At 37.8% G+C, this 15,729-nt stretch overlaps 1 protein-coding gene across 6 annotated transcripts in view; it reads left to right on the top strand.

Moving 5' to 3' along the window:
- Positions 1 to 15,729, top strand: part of Kiaa0825 (KIAA0825 ortholog) — a 432,254-nt gene that overhangs the window by 131,948 nt on the left and 284,577 nt on the right. For all 6 annotated transcript variants that reach the window (XM_085830935.1, XM_085830933.1, XM_085830932.1 and 3 more), the window contains 2 exons: positions 939 to 1,129; positions 2,947 to 3,129. In XM_085830935.1, coding sequence (XP_085687061.1) covers positions 939 to 1,129; positions 2,947 to 3,129 — 374 coding nt within the window. The remainder of the gene's footprint in view (positions 1 to 938; positions 1,130 to 2,946; positions 3,130 to 15,729) is intronic.

The following is a 15,729-nucleotide window of genomic DNA, read 5'->3' as shown; positions in this document are numbered from 1 at the left end:
TAGGTATGAAATAGGACATTTTAATGCCTTATGTTTTGATATATTAATATAATCAAATTAAATTTGAAGAACCCATTCTGTTCTCCATATTTCAGATAATCTTTTGATCTGGTTTGAAGAGATGAGGTCAAACAATTGTCACATATCCCCAAGAGCTTATTACTAATTTGTGCTTGCTGGGAATCCCTATCTTCTCCTTATTGTCTGCCCCCTTTGCCTGGCCACTTTTGGTTTCCTTCTGAGACCAGGCAAAAGTTAGCACATGGACAAGATCTCTGGAGGAATCGGGAAAAAAATGAGAGTCTGACACCTTGGAAGTATGTAAAAATGTTAAATGAAAATAATATGAGCCTACACTTTACAAAATGATGAAAAATTAGATTACTGTTCATCAATTGCTAGTATAAACTATTATTAAAGCACCATTAATCAAACAGCCTGATGTACCCTTCAGTAGTTAAGCACCACACTTGGCTTTGGGAATGTGCCTAAGATTTAATAGACATTTGTTTTCTTCTCTCGTTCCATGAGAATATGGAGTCTGAAAGAACTGTAAAATTAACTCAATAATGCTAATCGTCTGAGAGAAATGCCCCTCCATAAATAATCTAAACAGATTTTTATTTCAGATAATCTGCATAACTTGTTAAATGACTACAATGTAAATTTTAGAAGGCTGACCAGAATCAGGTAGATCAAAAATAGGTTAAATGCTTGTGGTCTGGATTTACACTAGAATAAGTGATTCGTAATTGAAATAAAACATATGTTCATTTGTCAATAAGATGTTTAACATCTTGTTTAAAATCTTTCTTGGTCATCTAGTATGGCAGACTCTCCCATGATTTCCTTTCAGCCTGAACTAATTAGGTTTATAGGAGAACACTGACATTTTGGAAGATGTTACACTGTTGTTAAATGTGTGATGATTTTGCCAGGGGGAAAGATGCTCCTTCGCCATCCAGATGTGGCATTACTTCAGCTTGGCTCTGCATCATGATCTCTGGACCATACTGCCCCCTAAGCTGGCCCAGGAGATGCTAGCCGAGATGCTGGAGAAATCCGTGGGTCTACTTGCCTCCAGATATGCTCGGGCCCACCCCAGTCCTAAGAGAACTGCACAGATAAGGTAATGAAACATGCTGCTCTTCAAGGAGACTGTTTTTGACATCAACTTGTAAGCAGAATGTGGTTTTGATGCTCGAGACAAAACTTGTGTGTTTAGTGCATTTTTAATATCTGAGAGGGCATCCGTTCTTAAATCTGGGACGTTTTAAGTAGAAAAGTAGAGCTTGGATCCGAGTGAGTCTCTGCTCCTTTGCCTTACAGTTGCATGCGAGCCCTTTGCTTGTAGGAAATGTTCCCATGTGTGACTAGGTCAAATGTACACAATAAGATAAGAGCAAATTAAGGCCCTGTAGCAGAGAAATCAGTAACTAAGCTACAGTGAAGATATGAAGTTGACTCCTGCTCCTAGGCAACCAAGGCATTTTAGCATTTTCATTTTGTTTTGTTTTGTTTTACTTAGTTGCTATACTTTTCCAATGGAGTAGCTATTTTTGTTAAGAAAACTACTTTGTTTTAAACCTATATTTGCCCACCATGGTGGTGCAAGTGTTTAATCCTAGCACTTGGGAGGCAGAGTCAGGCAGATCTCTGAGTTTGAAGTAAACTTGGTCTACAAAGCCCACTCCAGGACATGGAGGGATACAGAGAGAAACCCTGTCTCGAAAAAAAAAAAAAAAAAGAACAACAAACATATTCCTGGCTTTCCCTTCATTTTCACTTTTGCCCCTCTCTATTTTACTGAAAGCCAACTGAATAAAATGGGAATTTGTAGAAAATGAGAAGCAAAACACACTAGGTTTTAAATAAAAGACTGAATTAGAGTTTAATTCTAGTGTTGTGGTAGTGAATATAATGCAATAATAATGACAGTGACAATAATGACAGGGAGCTACATGGAAGACGGCCTTGGTTTTATATACATTTGGTCTCATGCAACTAAAACCTGGCTTTAGGTATGAAATAATATTTTCCGATATATTTTAGGAGGATCCCACAAACACCAGAGACTTCCTTTTGTCTTTATTTTAGGAAGGACTGAGTTCCTAAAATCATGCTCCTGTAAAGCACACTGTGATTTGAAGGACATTCAGGCGCCCCACCACTGTGTTTCATAAACATGGATTTGCACAGGCTGTTTGAGTGACTTAAACTGTTTAAAAAATAAAATGGAACTCAAAAAACAATGGATCTTTGAAGAATAGATATAAAATTCCTTTTTAGAGGAAAGAATACCTTCCCATTCTAATGAACCACAAATCGCTTTTGGCTGTTATGTGGCTCATCATTATGAGATATTTCTAAAATCAAATTTGAATTTACAATTAGATCATGAAATAAATAATTATATTTAATTAATTAAATAATAGTACTATAGAGAATTTGGCTTGATGATTATGCCAGTTTAGAATGAATGCTCCTAATTTTTCTGTGTAAAATATAAGAATACATTTGAAAGGTTAATATGAAAGTATTATCATATTTTAAACAATTTGATCAGTCATAAATTTGAGAGGGAGCAAAGGAGAAAGTGGAGCAGGGGGGAGGTGCAGGAATTATTTTCATGCAGCAAGTCCTTAAAAAATAAAAATATTAAATTAAAACAAACAAAACTCTAATCATTGCTAGAACACCATTACAGCTCTTGCCATTCTTAAAAGTAACGACATTATGGGCCATCCCTAACATCATGGCCATCCATAGGCATTCAGTGGTGTTTTGGGCTTTCTTGGTTTCGGTGTATCTATGTAGATATCTCTAATATCCAGCCATATCTTTCCATTCTTACATAAGCTTATAAGACACACAGATTAGAAGTATATTGCAAGCAAAACTACTATTTTATTTAACATGATATATTTTTCTCTCTCTTTCCAATAGACTTGATGTCATGGCAATCTTAATATTCACTGAGAACATGTTATGGTCCATTTGTACTTCTGGACAGGAAATTTTGAATCCTCATAAATTTAACAACCATAAAATTTTTAAAATTCATACTCATTGCAACAATCTCTTTACAACATTAGCAATTTTGACATCACCATTAACCGAATTATATAAGTAAGTATCAAATACATTTTGTTTAACTGAGTTATTGTCATACTGCTTATTGAACTCTATATTAAGTACCAAATATACTCTGTACTCTGAAGAATATTCTTTTTTCTTTTAAATAATTTATTTATTATATGTAAGTACATTGTAGCTGTCCTTAGACACTCCAAAAGAGGGCAGCAGATTTCATCACAGATGGTTGTGAGCCACCATGTGGTTCCTGGGATTTGAACTCGGGACCTTTGGAAGAGCAGTCGGCACTCTTAACCACTAGCCATCTCGCCAGCCCCAGTATTGTTTTTTTTTTTAATTTTTAATATTTTTATTACATATTTTCCTCAATTACATTTCCAATGCTATCCCAAAAGTCCCCCATAGCGCCCCCCACTTCCCTACCCACCCATTCCCATTCTTTTGGCCCTGGCATTCCCCTATATTGGGGCATATAAAGTTTGCAAGTCCAATGGGCCTCTCTTTCCAGTGATGGCCGACTAGGCCATCTTTCGATACATATGCAGCTAGAGACAAGAGCTCCAGGGTTCTGGTTAGTACATCATGTTGTTCCAACAATAGGGTTGCAGATCCCTTTAGCTCCTTGGGTACTTTCTCTAGCTTCTCCATTGGGAGCCCTGTGATACATCCAATAGCTGACTGTGAACATCCACTCCTGTGTTTGCTAGGCCCCGGCATCTTCTCACAAGAGACAGCTATATTTGGGTCCTTTCAGCAAAATCTTGCTAGTGTATGCAATGGTGTCAGCGTTTGAAGCTGATTATAGAATGGATCCCCGGATATGGCAGTCTTTAGATGGTCCATCCTTTCATCACAGCTACGAACTTTGTCTCTATAACTCCTTCCCTGGGTGTTTTGTTCCCAATTCTAAGAAGGGGCACAGTGTCCACACTTTGGTCTTCATTCTTCTTGAGTTTCATGCGTTTAGTAAATTGTATCTTATATCTTGGGTATCCTAAGTTTTGGGCTAATATCCACTTATCAGTGAATACATATTGTGTGAGTTCTTTTGTGATTGTGTTACTTCACTCAAGATGATGCCCTCCAGGTCCATCCATTTGGCTAGGAATTTCCTAAATTCATTCTTTTTAATAGCTGAGTAGTACTCCATTGTGTAAATGTACCATAATTTTTGTATCCATTCCTCTGTTGAGGGACATCTGGGTTCTTTCCAGCTTCTGGCTATTATAAATAGGGCTGCTATGAACATAGTGGAGCATGTGTCCTTTTTACCGGTTGGGACATCTTCTGGATATATGCCCAGGAGAGGTATTGCTGGATCCTCCAGTAGTACTATGTCCAATTTTCTGAGGAACCGCCAGACTGATTTCCAGAGTGGTTGTACAAGCTTGCAATCCCACCAACAATGGAGGAGTGTTCCTCTTTCTCCACATCCTCACCAGCATCTGCTGTCACCTGAATTTTTGATCTTAGCCATTCTGACTGGTGTGAGGTGGAATCTCAGGGTTGTTTTGATTTGCATTTCCCTGATGATTAAGGATGTTGAACATTTTTTCAGGTGCTTCTCTGCCATTCGGTATTCCTCAGGTGAGAATTCTTTGTTCAGTTCTGAGCCCCATTTTTTAATGGGGTTATTTGACTTTCTGGAGTCCACCTTCTTGAGTTCTTTATATATATTGGATATTAGTCCCTTATCTGATTTAGGATAGGTGAAGATCCTTTCCCAATCTGTTGGTGGTTTTTTTGTCTTATTGATGGTGTCTTTAGCCTTGCAGAAGCTTTGCAGTTTCATGAGGTCCCACTTGTCAATTCTCGATCTTACAGCACAAGCCATTACTGTTCTATTCAAGAATTTTTCCCCTGTGCCCATATCTTCAAGGCTTTTCCCCACTTTCTCCTCTATAAGTTTCAGTGTCTCTGGTTTTATGTGAAGTTCCTTGATCCACTTAGACTTGACCTTAGTACAAGGAGATAGGAATGGATCGATTCGCATTCTTCTACATGTTAACAAGCAGTTGTGCCAGCACCATTTGTTGAAAATGCTGTCTTTCTTCCACTGGATGTTTTTAGCTCCCTTGTCGAAGATCAAGTGACCATAGGTGTGTGGGTTCATTTCTGGGTCTTCAATTCTATTCCATTGGTCTATTTGTCTGTCACTATACCAGTACCATGCAGTTTTTATCACAATTGCTCTGTAGTAAAGCTTTAGGTCCTGCATGGTGATTCCACCAGAGGTTCTTTTATCCTTGAGAAGAGTTTTTTCTATCCTAGGTTTTTTGTTATTCCAGATGAATTTGCAGATTGCACTTTCTAATTCGTTGAAGAATTGATTTGGAATTTTGATGGGGATTGCATTGAATCTGTAGATTGCTTTTGGCAAGATAGCCATTTTTACAATGTTGATCCTGCCAATCCATGAGCATGGGAGATCTTTCCATCTTCTGAGATCTTCTATAATTTCTTTCTTCAGAGACTTGAAGTTTTTATTATACAGATCTTTCACTTCCTTAGTTAGAGTCACGCCAAGATATTTTATATTATTTGTGACTATTGAGAAGGGTGTTGTTTCCCTAATTTCTTTCTCAGCCTATTTATTCTTTGTGTAGAGAAAGGCCATTGATTTGTTTGAGTTAATTTTATATCCAGCTACTTCACCGAAGCTGTTTATCAGGCTTAGGAGTTCTCTGGTGGAATTTTTAGGGTCACTTATATATACTATCATATCATCTGCAAAAAGTGATATTTTGACTTCATCTTTTCCAATTTGTATCCCTTTGATCTCCTTTTGTTGTCGAATTGCTCTGGCTAGGACTTCAAGTACAATGTTGAATAGGTATGGAGAAAGTGGACAGCCTTGTCTAGTCCCTGATTTTAGAGGGATTGCTTCAAGCTTCTCACCGTTTACTTTGATGTTGGCTACTGGTTTGCTGTAGATTGCTTTTATCATGTTTAGGTATGGGCCTTGAATTCCTGATCTTTCCAAGACTTTTATCATGAATGGGTGTTGAATCTTGTCAAATGCTTTTTCCACATCTAACGAGATGACCATGTGGTTTTTGTCTTTGAGTTTGTTTATATACTGGATTACATTGATGGATTTCCGTATATTGAACCATCCCTGCATCCCTGGGATGAAACCTACTTGGTCAGGATGGATGATTGTTTTGATGTGTTCTTGGATTCGGTTAGCAAGAACTTTATTGAGGATTTTGCATCAATATTCATAAGGGATATTGGTCTGAAGTTTTCTATCTTTGTTGGGTCTTTTTGTGGTTTAGGTATCAGAGTAATTGTGGCTTCATAGAATGAGTTGGGTAGAGTACCTTCTGTTTCTATTTTGTGGAATAGTTTGTGAAGAACTGGGATTAGATCTTCTTTGAAGGTCTGATAGAACTCTGCACTAAACCCATCTGGTCCTGGGCTTTTTTTAGTTGGGAGACTATTAATGACTGCTTCTATTTCTTTGGGGGATATAGGGCTGTTTAGATCATTAACCTGATCTTGATTCAACTTTGGTACCTGGTATCTGTCTAGGAACTTCTCCATTTCATCCAGGTTCTCCAGTTTTGTTGAGTATAGCCTTTGGTAGAAGGATCTGATGGTGTTTTGGATGTCTTCAGGATCTGTTGTTATGTCTCCTTTTTCATTTCTGATTTTGTTAATTAGGATGCTTTCCCTGTACCCTCTAGTGAGTATGGCTAAGGGTTTATCTATCTTGTTGATTTTCTCAAAGAACCAGCTCCTTGATTGGTTGATTCTTTGAATAGTTCTTCTTGTTTCCACTTGGTTGATTTCGCCCCTGAGTTTGATTATTTCCTGCCGTCTACTCCTCTTGGGTGAATTTGCTTCCTTTTGTTCTAGTGCTTTTAGGTATGTTGTCAAGCTGCTAATGTGTGCTCTCTCTAGTTTCCTTTCGGAGGCACTCAGAGCTATGAGTTTTCCTCTTAGAAATGCTTTCATTGCGTCCCATAAGTTTGGGTATGTTGTGGCTTCATTTTCATTGAACTCTAAAAAGTCCTTAATTTTTTTCTTTATTCCTTCCTTGACCAAGGTATCATTGAGAAGAGTGTTGTTCAGTTTCCACGTGAAGGTTGGCTTTCTATTATTTATTTTGTTATTGAAGATCAGCCTTAGTCCATGATGATCTGATAGGATGCATGGGACAATTTCAATATTTTTGTATCTGTTGAGGCCTGTTTTGTGACCAATTATGTGGTCAATTTTGGAGAAGGTACCATGAGGTACTGAAAAGAAGGTATATCCTTTTGTTTTAGGATAGAATGTTCTGTAGATATCTGCCAGATCCATTTGATTCATAATTTCTGTTAGTTTCACTGTGTCCCTGTTTAGTTTCTGTTTCCATGATCTGTCCATTGGTGAAAGTGGTGTGTTGAAGTCTCCCACTATTATTGTATGAGGTGCAATGTGTGCTTTGAGATTTACTAAAGTTTCTTTAATGAATGTGGCTGCCTTTGTATTTGGAGCATAGATATTCAGGATTGATAGTTCCTCTTGGAGGATTTTACCTTTGATGAGTATGAAGTGTCCCTCCCTGTCTTTTTTAATGACTTTGGGTTGGAAGTCAATCTTATCAGATATTAGAATGGCTACTCCAGCTTGTTTCTTCATGCCATTTGCTTGGAAAATTGTTTTCCAGCCTTTCATTCTGAGTTAGTGTCTATCTTTTTCTCTGAGATGAGTTTCCTGTAAGGAGCAAAATGTTGGGTCTTGTTTGTGTAGCCAGTTTTTTAGTCTATGTCTTTTTATCGGGGAGTTGAGTCCATTGATATTAAGAGATTTTAAGGAAAAGTAATTGTTGTTTCCTGTTATTTTTGTTGTTAAAGTTGGCATTCTGTTCTTGTGGCTGTCTTCTTTTAGTTTTGTTGAGGGATTACCTTCTTGTTGTTTCTAGGGCGCTGTTCCTATCCTTGTATTGGTTTTTTTCTGTTATTATCCTTTGAAGGGATGGATTTGTGGAGAGATAATGTGTGAATTTGGTTTTGTCGTGGAATACTTTGGTTTCTCCATCTATGTTAATTGAGAGTTTGGCTGGGTATAGTAGCCTGGGCTGGAGTTTGTGTTCTTTTAGTGTCTATATAACATCCGTCCAGGATCTTCTGGCTTTCATAGTCTCTGGTGAGAAATCTGGTGTAATTCTGATAGGTTTGCCTTTATATGTTACTTGGCCTTTTTCTCTTACTGCTTTTAGTATTCTGTCTTTATTTTTATTATTTTTTTTAAATTTTAATATTTTTATTACATATTTTCCTCAATTACATTTCCAATGCTATCCCAAAAGTCCCCCATACCGCCCCCCACTTCCCTACCCACCCATTCCCATTCTTTTGGCCCTGGCATTCCCCTATATTGGGGCATATAAAGTTTGCAAGTCCAATGGGCCTCTCTTTCCATTGATGGCCGACTAGGCCATCTTTCGATACATATGCAGCTAGAGACAAGAGCTCCGGGATTCTGGTTAGTACATCATGTTGTTCCAACAATAGGGTTGCAGATCCCTTTAGCTCCTTGGGTACTTTCTCTAGCTTCTCCATTGGGAGCCCTGTGATACATCCAATAGCTGACTGTGAACATCCACTCCTGTGTTTGCTAGGCCCCGGCATCGTCTCACAAGAGACAGCTATATTTGGGTCCTTTCAGCAAAATCTTGCTAGTGTATGCAATGGTGTCAGCGTTTAGAAGCTGATTATGGGATGGATCCCTGGATACGGCAGTCTCTAAATGGTCCATGCTTTCATCACAGCTACGAACTTTGTCTCTGTAACTTCTTCCCTGGGTGTTTTGTTCCCAATTCTAAGAAGGGGCACCGTGTCCACACTTTGGTCTTCATTCTTCTTGAGTTTCATGCGTTTAGCAAATTGTATCTTATATCTTGGGTATCCTAAGTTTTGGGCTAATATCCACTTATCAGTGAATACATATTGTGTGAGTTCTTTTGTGATTGTGTTACTTCACTCAAGATGATGCCCTCCAGGTCCATCCATTTGGCTAGAAATTTCATAAATTCATTCTTTTTAATAGCTGAGTAGTACTCCATTGTGTAAATGTACCATAATTTCTGTATCCATTCCTCTGTTGAGGGACATCTGGGTTCTTTCCAGCTTCTGGCTATTATAAATAGGGCTGCTATGAACATAGTGGAGCATGTGTCTTTTTTACCGGTTGGGACATCTTTTGGATATATGCCCAGGAGAGGTATTGCTGGATCCAGTATTCTGTCTTTATTTAGAGCATTTGTTGTTCTGATTATTATGTGTTGGGAGGTATTTCTTTTCTGGTCCAGTCTATTTGGAGTTCTGTAGGCTTCTTGTATGTTCATGGGCATCTCTTTCTTTAGATTTGGGAAGTTTTCTTCTATAATTCTGTTGAAGATGTTTGCTGGTCCTTTGAGTTGAAAATCTTCATTCTCATCCACTCCTATTATCCGTAGGTTTGGTCTTCTCATTGTGTCCTGTATTTCTTGGATGTTTTGAGTTAGGATCTTTTTGCATTTTACATTTTCCTTGATTGTTGTGCCGATGTTCTCTATGGAATCTTCTGCACCTGAGATTCTCTCTTCCATCTCTTGTATTCTGTTGCTGATGCTCGTATCTATGGTTCCAGATTTCTTTCCTAGGGTTTCTATCTCCAGTGTTGCCTCATTTTGGGTTTTCTTTATTGTGTCTACTTCCCTTTTTAGGTCTAGTTTGGTTTTGTTCATTTCCATCATCTGTTTGGATGTGTTTTCCTGTTTTTCTGTAAGGACTTCTACCCGTTTGATTATGTTATCCTGTTTTTCTTTAAGGATTTGTAACTCTTTAGCAGTGTTCTCCTGCAATTCTTTAAGGGATTTTTGTGCTTCCTCTTTACTGTCTTCTACCTGTTTACCAGTGTTCCTTTGTATTTCTTTAAGTGTGTTATTAAAGTCCTTCTTGAAGTCCTCTACCATCATCAGGAGATATGCTTTTAGATCCGTGTCTAGCTTTTCCAGTGTGTTGGGGTGCCCTGGACTGGGCAAAGTGGGAGTGCTGGGTTCTGATGATGGTGAGTGGTCTTGGTTTCTGTTAGTAAGATTATTACGTTTACCTTTCGCCATCTGGTAATCTCTGGGGTTAGTTGTTGTTGTTGTCACTGTTTAAAGATTGGAGCAGAAGCTGTGTTCCACTCACCAGCAGTCTCAAAATCCTGTGGTGGGGGTCGTGGGTAGCTGGTGGGTGTCAGCAGACCCTGTACTCTAGCTACCCCGGTGCAGGTCTGACTGGAAGAGGCCTGTGGTCCTACTCAGGCCGGTTTTCTGCTTCCCTAACTAATGCAGTCTCAGGTCCCGCGCGCAATTGGATTGGAGCAGAAGCTGTGGTCCACTCACCAGAAGTCTTAAGATCCTGTGGCGGGTGTTGTGGGTAGCTGGCGATTGTCAGCCGACCCTGCGCCCTAGCTACCCTTGGCGCTTTTCTGACCGGAGAGGCTTGTGGCCCTACTGAGGCCAGATTTCTGTCCTATTCTTAATGTAATAAATTGGAATATTTTATAAATTGAACATGAACCAATTCCTAAAGCTATTTAGTCACTCTGATGTGTTTTGCGTCTGTAGGTGCCATTCAGTTAATACATTTTAAGCTTCACCTTTTTGATTTTCTGGGTTTTGAAATATTTTTGCTATATGGACTTTACTGACTTCAAAGATGAAATCTTTCTACCTCAGCCTTCTTTCTGAGTGCTGGGACTATGAAATTCCACAGTCAGGCCAGGCAGGACCACTTACTTTTTAGTGCAATCTATCAGGTGTGTGTGTGTGTGTGTGTGTGTGTGTGTGTGTGTGTGTGTGTGTGTGTGTATGTGTGTGTGTGAAACCTTTTAGCTTTTTAAAGACTCATTTTTAATTTTGTATATATGAGCAGAGATGTACACAGATGGGTGCCTATGAGACCAGATGTTGTCAGATCCCCTGGAACTGGGCCTCAGTAGTTTTCATTTTTTATATAATATAATTGGATCTAATTTTAATAAATATATTTTAAAAATCTAAATGTGCTCAAATCAAAGAGATTTAATGGTCTTATATTTTCAATAAATCTGGCATAGATTGTAATATTAGGTTTTAGTGCTTTAAATAGTAATGGCAAGTAGAAGCACATAGGTAATTGTATTGGAAAAATAAAATATTTTTCTGACAAATAAAATAAGTAAAATATAAAAATTTTAGTCTACTTTTAATTGCAAGTTAGCTTGATTCGATAGGTAATATCATAAATCTTGGAATCGACCTGATGAGCAGACTTTAATGAATAAACTCGTAGAGTGTATACAACCAACAAAATCACTATTTTCTTTAACATGATTTTTTCATATCAATTAAAAATAACAATTTTTAAAAATTCTCTCCAATGTTTGTTTTTATATTAAAAGACCGTATCATTACATATTCTTACTTTATTGAATAGTAAAAAGTACACATAAGTATTTTTTACTGAGGTTAAAAATTAAGCAAAATCTTTCTTTCTATGCAGTTTGGTTAGCTTGATATACAAGTTTTTATTATGAATATATTCTAAGAATAATTAACAACTTCATTTTCAGTGTCCTTGCTTGAAGTGTAGCCATTGCTAGAAGGTTCTTTCTTCTTGCAAAACAGGCTGAGAGCTTGTTTTAGAAGCAGATAACTCTCAGGGAGCAGAAGAGCAGTGGGTAAAACCACCATACGGTTGAGATTATGTATAAATGGCTTATAATATAAAAAGCTTAAATTTGAAGCCCCTAATAAATCCTAGTGAAATAAACTGATTTACCATAGATGAGAAAGTCATCCTGCTCTCGGTTCAATGGGTCAGTGCATCTCAGAAAAAGGCCTTGTGAAAACCAGGAACAAAGCTGACAGATTTCATGGATTCGTCATGGTGAAGCAATATTGAATTTCATGGTTTGTCACAGATGAATTGAAAGAATATAGTCCCCAAAGGCACTTATAAAACAAATAAATTATGATTACAGATTCCATATTTTAATAATAATAATGAAACATACATTCATTATTTTTAACCTATAGCCTTTTGGTACATTTCAACTATGTAATTTCTCAAATCTCTGTGATTTGTACATTTGTAGCCTCACACAGCAAATTTAAATTGCTAATATCAACCAGGATTATGGAACATGTTTTTTTCTGAACACTGCCTCTAGTTTTTCTTAATTTAAAACATAGGCCTATATTACTTTTGTAGATGAGCAAAAATCTAAATGCATCTTCATGATTTTGATAGTTCTCAGGGCAAAAATATTAACAACTTTTATCTTTTCATGTTGACTCAGTTTTTGTTCATTTACTAGAATATAAATCAGACCTTTGAAATGTATTTTGATTTTTGCAACAAGAGAAATCTTTAAGGCAGTGTCTTCTTCACCAAGGCGAGAGACATGTATGTTCTGTAAAATCCTATTGGCTTGTGAGCTGCTTTATACAGCTGAGATAGGAATTTGTCAAGATTATTAACATTCTAAAAATCCTTCATCTCTAGCTCGTGATAAAAATTAATCCATATGCTTTGATGACTTGGGGAAAGAAAAGTGACGTTAAGATGTGGAATGTATTGAATTTTGATGAACTGTACCTGCCTTTGCTGCTTGGCATGCATGTCATACCTTGTAAGGAGGGGTCTGCTTTTGTTTCAAGTGCTTCTGTCAGATAAGCCAAAAGTGTGTTCATTCTGAGCCTAGTGTAGCAGCACTAAATCCCAGGGCAAGAACATACAATTTTTAAAATCTTTTCAGGAAGAATGAAACCTAATAAAAATGTGTGTTGTTTTCTAAGCTTCCCCTCATGAGTTTCTGGTAGAATGTTGTGAAAGGCAGACTTTAGATTTGGCCTCCAGGGAGAAAGATCAGCTGAAACATAAAACCCTATGTGAGTTTTCCAAACTACATGTTGGTTGTTCCTTTGGGGAGACGATAATTCATAAGCACAGTCTCTCCCAAACATCCATACATATGGCTTTCTACTTTGAAGTTCACTTGTAGACAATTTGTTTTAGTTTGCATAACAAGTTAAAAATAATCCCTAAAGGGGCTAGAGTTATGACACATAAATACATATGAGCATTTAAGATCAATACCTAGACCCCTATTGTTCCACACCAAAAGGGTCTGTTCTAAGAATTTAGACAAATGAACTTAAATTTCTGTTAAGACAAAACCAAAACACTGTTGCATTGCTAACCATCATGAATATGTGCAATGGTCACAGCAGTGAGGTACTAAGTTGTTCCCAAATAATTTTATGAAAGATTGAATAAATAATACTTATCTAAAATATTTTGATATGCCAAATCTCCTAATTGTAAAAAGTTGGTGTAAGTATACAGTCCCAACATTTAATAACATAAGGGAGTGGTATTTCAGTAGACGTGTTGATATGCCAATCAAAGATTAGCATCACAAGAAACAGGAAAGGATATTCAACAGTAAGCCAAAGGATAGTAATTTCATGTTGTAGTTCATTTTAGAAGACTCATGGCTTTTGAGTCATTGAATTTCAAAGTACTACTTACTACATTAGTACCCATTGTTCTACTTAAAAACATGCTAATGTTAGGTCCTTTAAGATTATGATCTTAGTCTACATATATTTTTCTAACTATTTCACAGTCCCCTATAGTAGGGCATATTTTCAACAAAAACCTTTGCATATCTCAAGAATGAATGACACAATTTGAAAAACTGGCAATTCTTTAAAATGTTGGATACAACATATGTTCATGTGCAATGTTAAGCATATGATCTTATGACCCACACAATGAAAACACATAAATACAACTGTAAGTACATAAAAACACCATAAATAAAATATATAAATATAACTTGGATAGGAGTAGGCATGAGAGCACTTTTCTCAGTAACACAAAGTGGAAACAACCCTCACACTCATGAACAGACAAACAAGAGTCAGAAGAAACATACAGAGAAATATTATTTGACAGTATACATGCCACAGCAACAATGAACGCACAAGTATTATGCTGAGTACAACCAGATAGACATCCATTAATTAGAAACATGAAGCATAGGCAAATCTTTAGAAAGAGTCTATTACGGATTATTAGTGGTTCAGAAGAGAGTGGAATGAGGAGCTAATGGATATGAGGGCAACATCTTGAATGTCAAAGAAATGGTTAGTTGCAAGTAAATTGAATTATATACCCTAATAACACTGCTAACTATCCCGTCCCGCGGGATTCAGTTATTCGTGGGTGCGAGGAGGACCGAAAACCTGGAAGGAAATGGGAGGAAGGGAAGGAGAGGCAGGAGACCAAGAAGATGGTACCTATCAAAGTCTCGTTTATTAGGCTGAGGTACCTTGTTTTAAAGCATACATCACGGGGAGTAGGGGAGGGGTCGAGGGGTAATTTTACTAAGAACAAGGAAGTGAGCATCTGCTGACATGGGGGCCGAAGTCAGGCGCCAGGCAGCGGGCACTCTACATCTTATCTCCGGAACATAGATCCTCATTGATAGTCTTGGGTGTCAGGCCGGGCTCAGGCGTGACTCATGTCCTTGGATGTCATGGGAATTCAGGAAGAAATAGGGAAGAGGGGACTATAATTCAGATTTTACAGCCTCAGGTGCCAGGAAGGGAATAGGGAGGAGGGAGTGATAACCAGCTCCTAGCACGAGGCCATTTGGCCTGTTAGGGAGATTGTGAAGGGCTCGCTTTCTCACGGAATGGTCTCTGACAGCTAACATGAATCTAGGTTAGCCTAGCATAACAGCACATGCCTATGGCTATGCCAAGAGTATTGCAGGGTTTTTGGTAGCCTGTGTTGCAGAGCAAGAACTTGTCTTGGAGGGGAAAAAAGTATTGAACAAGAAATAAAAATATTTAAATTAGGGGAGAAAAGTGATTGACAATGCAAAATTATTCTCAATGACAAGTTTCTTATCCTAGCAAGTTTGTTTATAAGTTAAATCCATTTGTATGCCTCAATCTAAATACTACTTATATCATTTTAAAAACACAACAGCTTTTTGTGTGGGCCTAGGAAATGGCTGGGTGTTAGTTTTGGAGACAGTCTGTATGGTGAACCCTCATTTAGCTGCCTCTGCCATCAATGGGTTTCAGTCTGTCCTCTCTTCTCACCAGATGTCCTCTGCTCAGCCTGCCCTTGTAGCATGCTCTTCACACTTGAACATAAATTCATACATAAATTCATCTTCCTGCCCTCTAAGCACATGGTCTGACAACTTCTACTTCTCCCCCTTTTCTCCCCTGTACCCACAATGGACTATGCATTTTGCTAGTCATATTCTAACTTAAAGTTATCATTCTTTAGCACTAGAGTACTATTTTTCATTTAAGAAATGCAAGCCAGCACTTAAAGAAATGTTCAACATTCTTAGTCATCAGGGAAATAAATATCAAAAAGACCCTGAGATTCCACCTCACACCAGTCAGAATGGCTAGCGTCAAAAATTCAGGTGATAGCAGATGCTGGATGTAGGATGTAGAGAAAGAGGAACACTCTTACATTGCTGGTGTGATTGCAAGCTGGTACAACCACTCTGGAAATTGGTCTGGTGTTTCCTCGGAAAATTGGACATACTACCTGAGGACCCAGCAATATCACTCCTGGGCATATATCCAAAAGA

This window comes from Mus caroli, unplaced genomic scaffold, assembly GCF_978045245.1.
Source record: "Mus caroli unplaced genomic scaffold, Mus_caroli_1 scaffold_15, whole genome shotgun sequence".
Taxonomy (NCBI): domain Eukaryota; kingdom Metazoa; phylum Chordata; class Mammalia; order Rodentia; family Muridae; genus Mus; species Mus caroli.
This window is presented reverse-complemented; position numbering and strand designations above follow the sequence as displayed.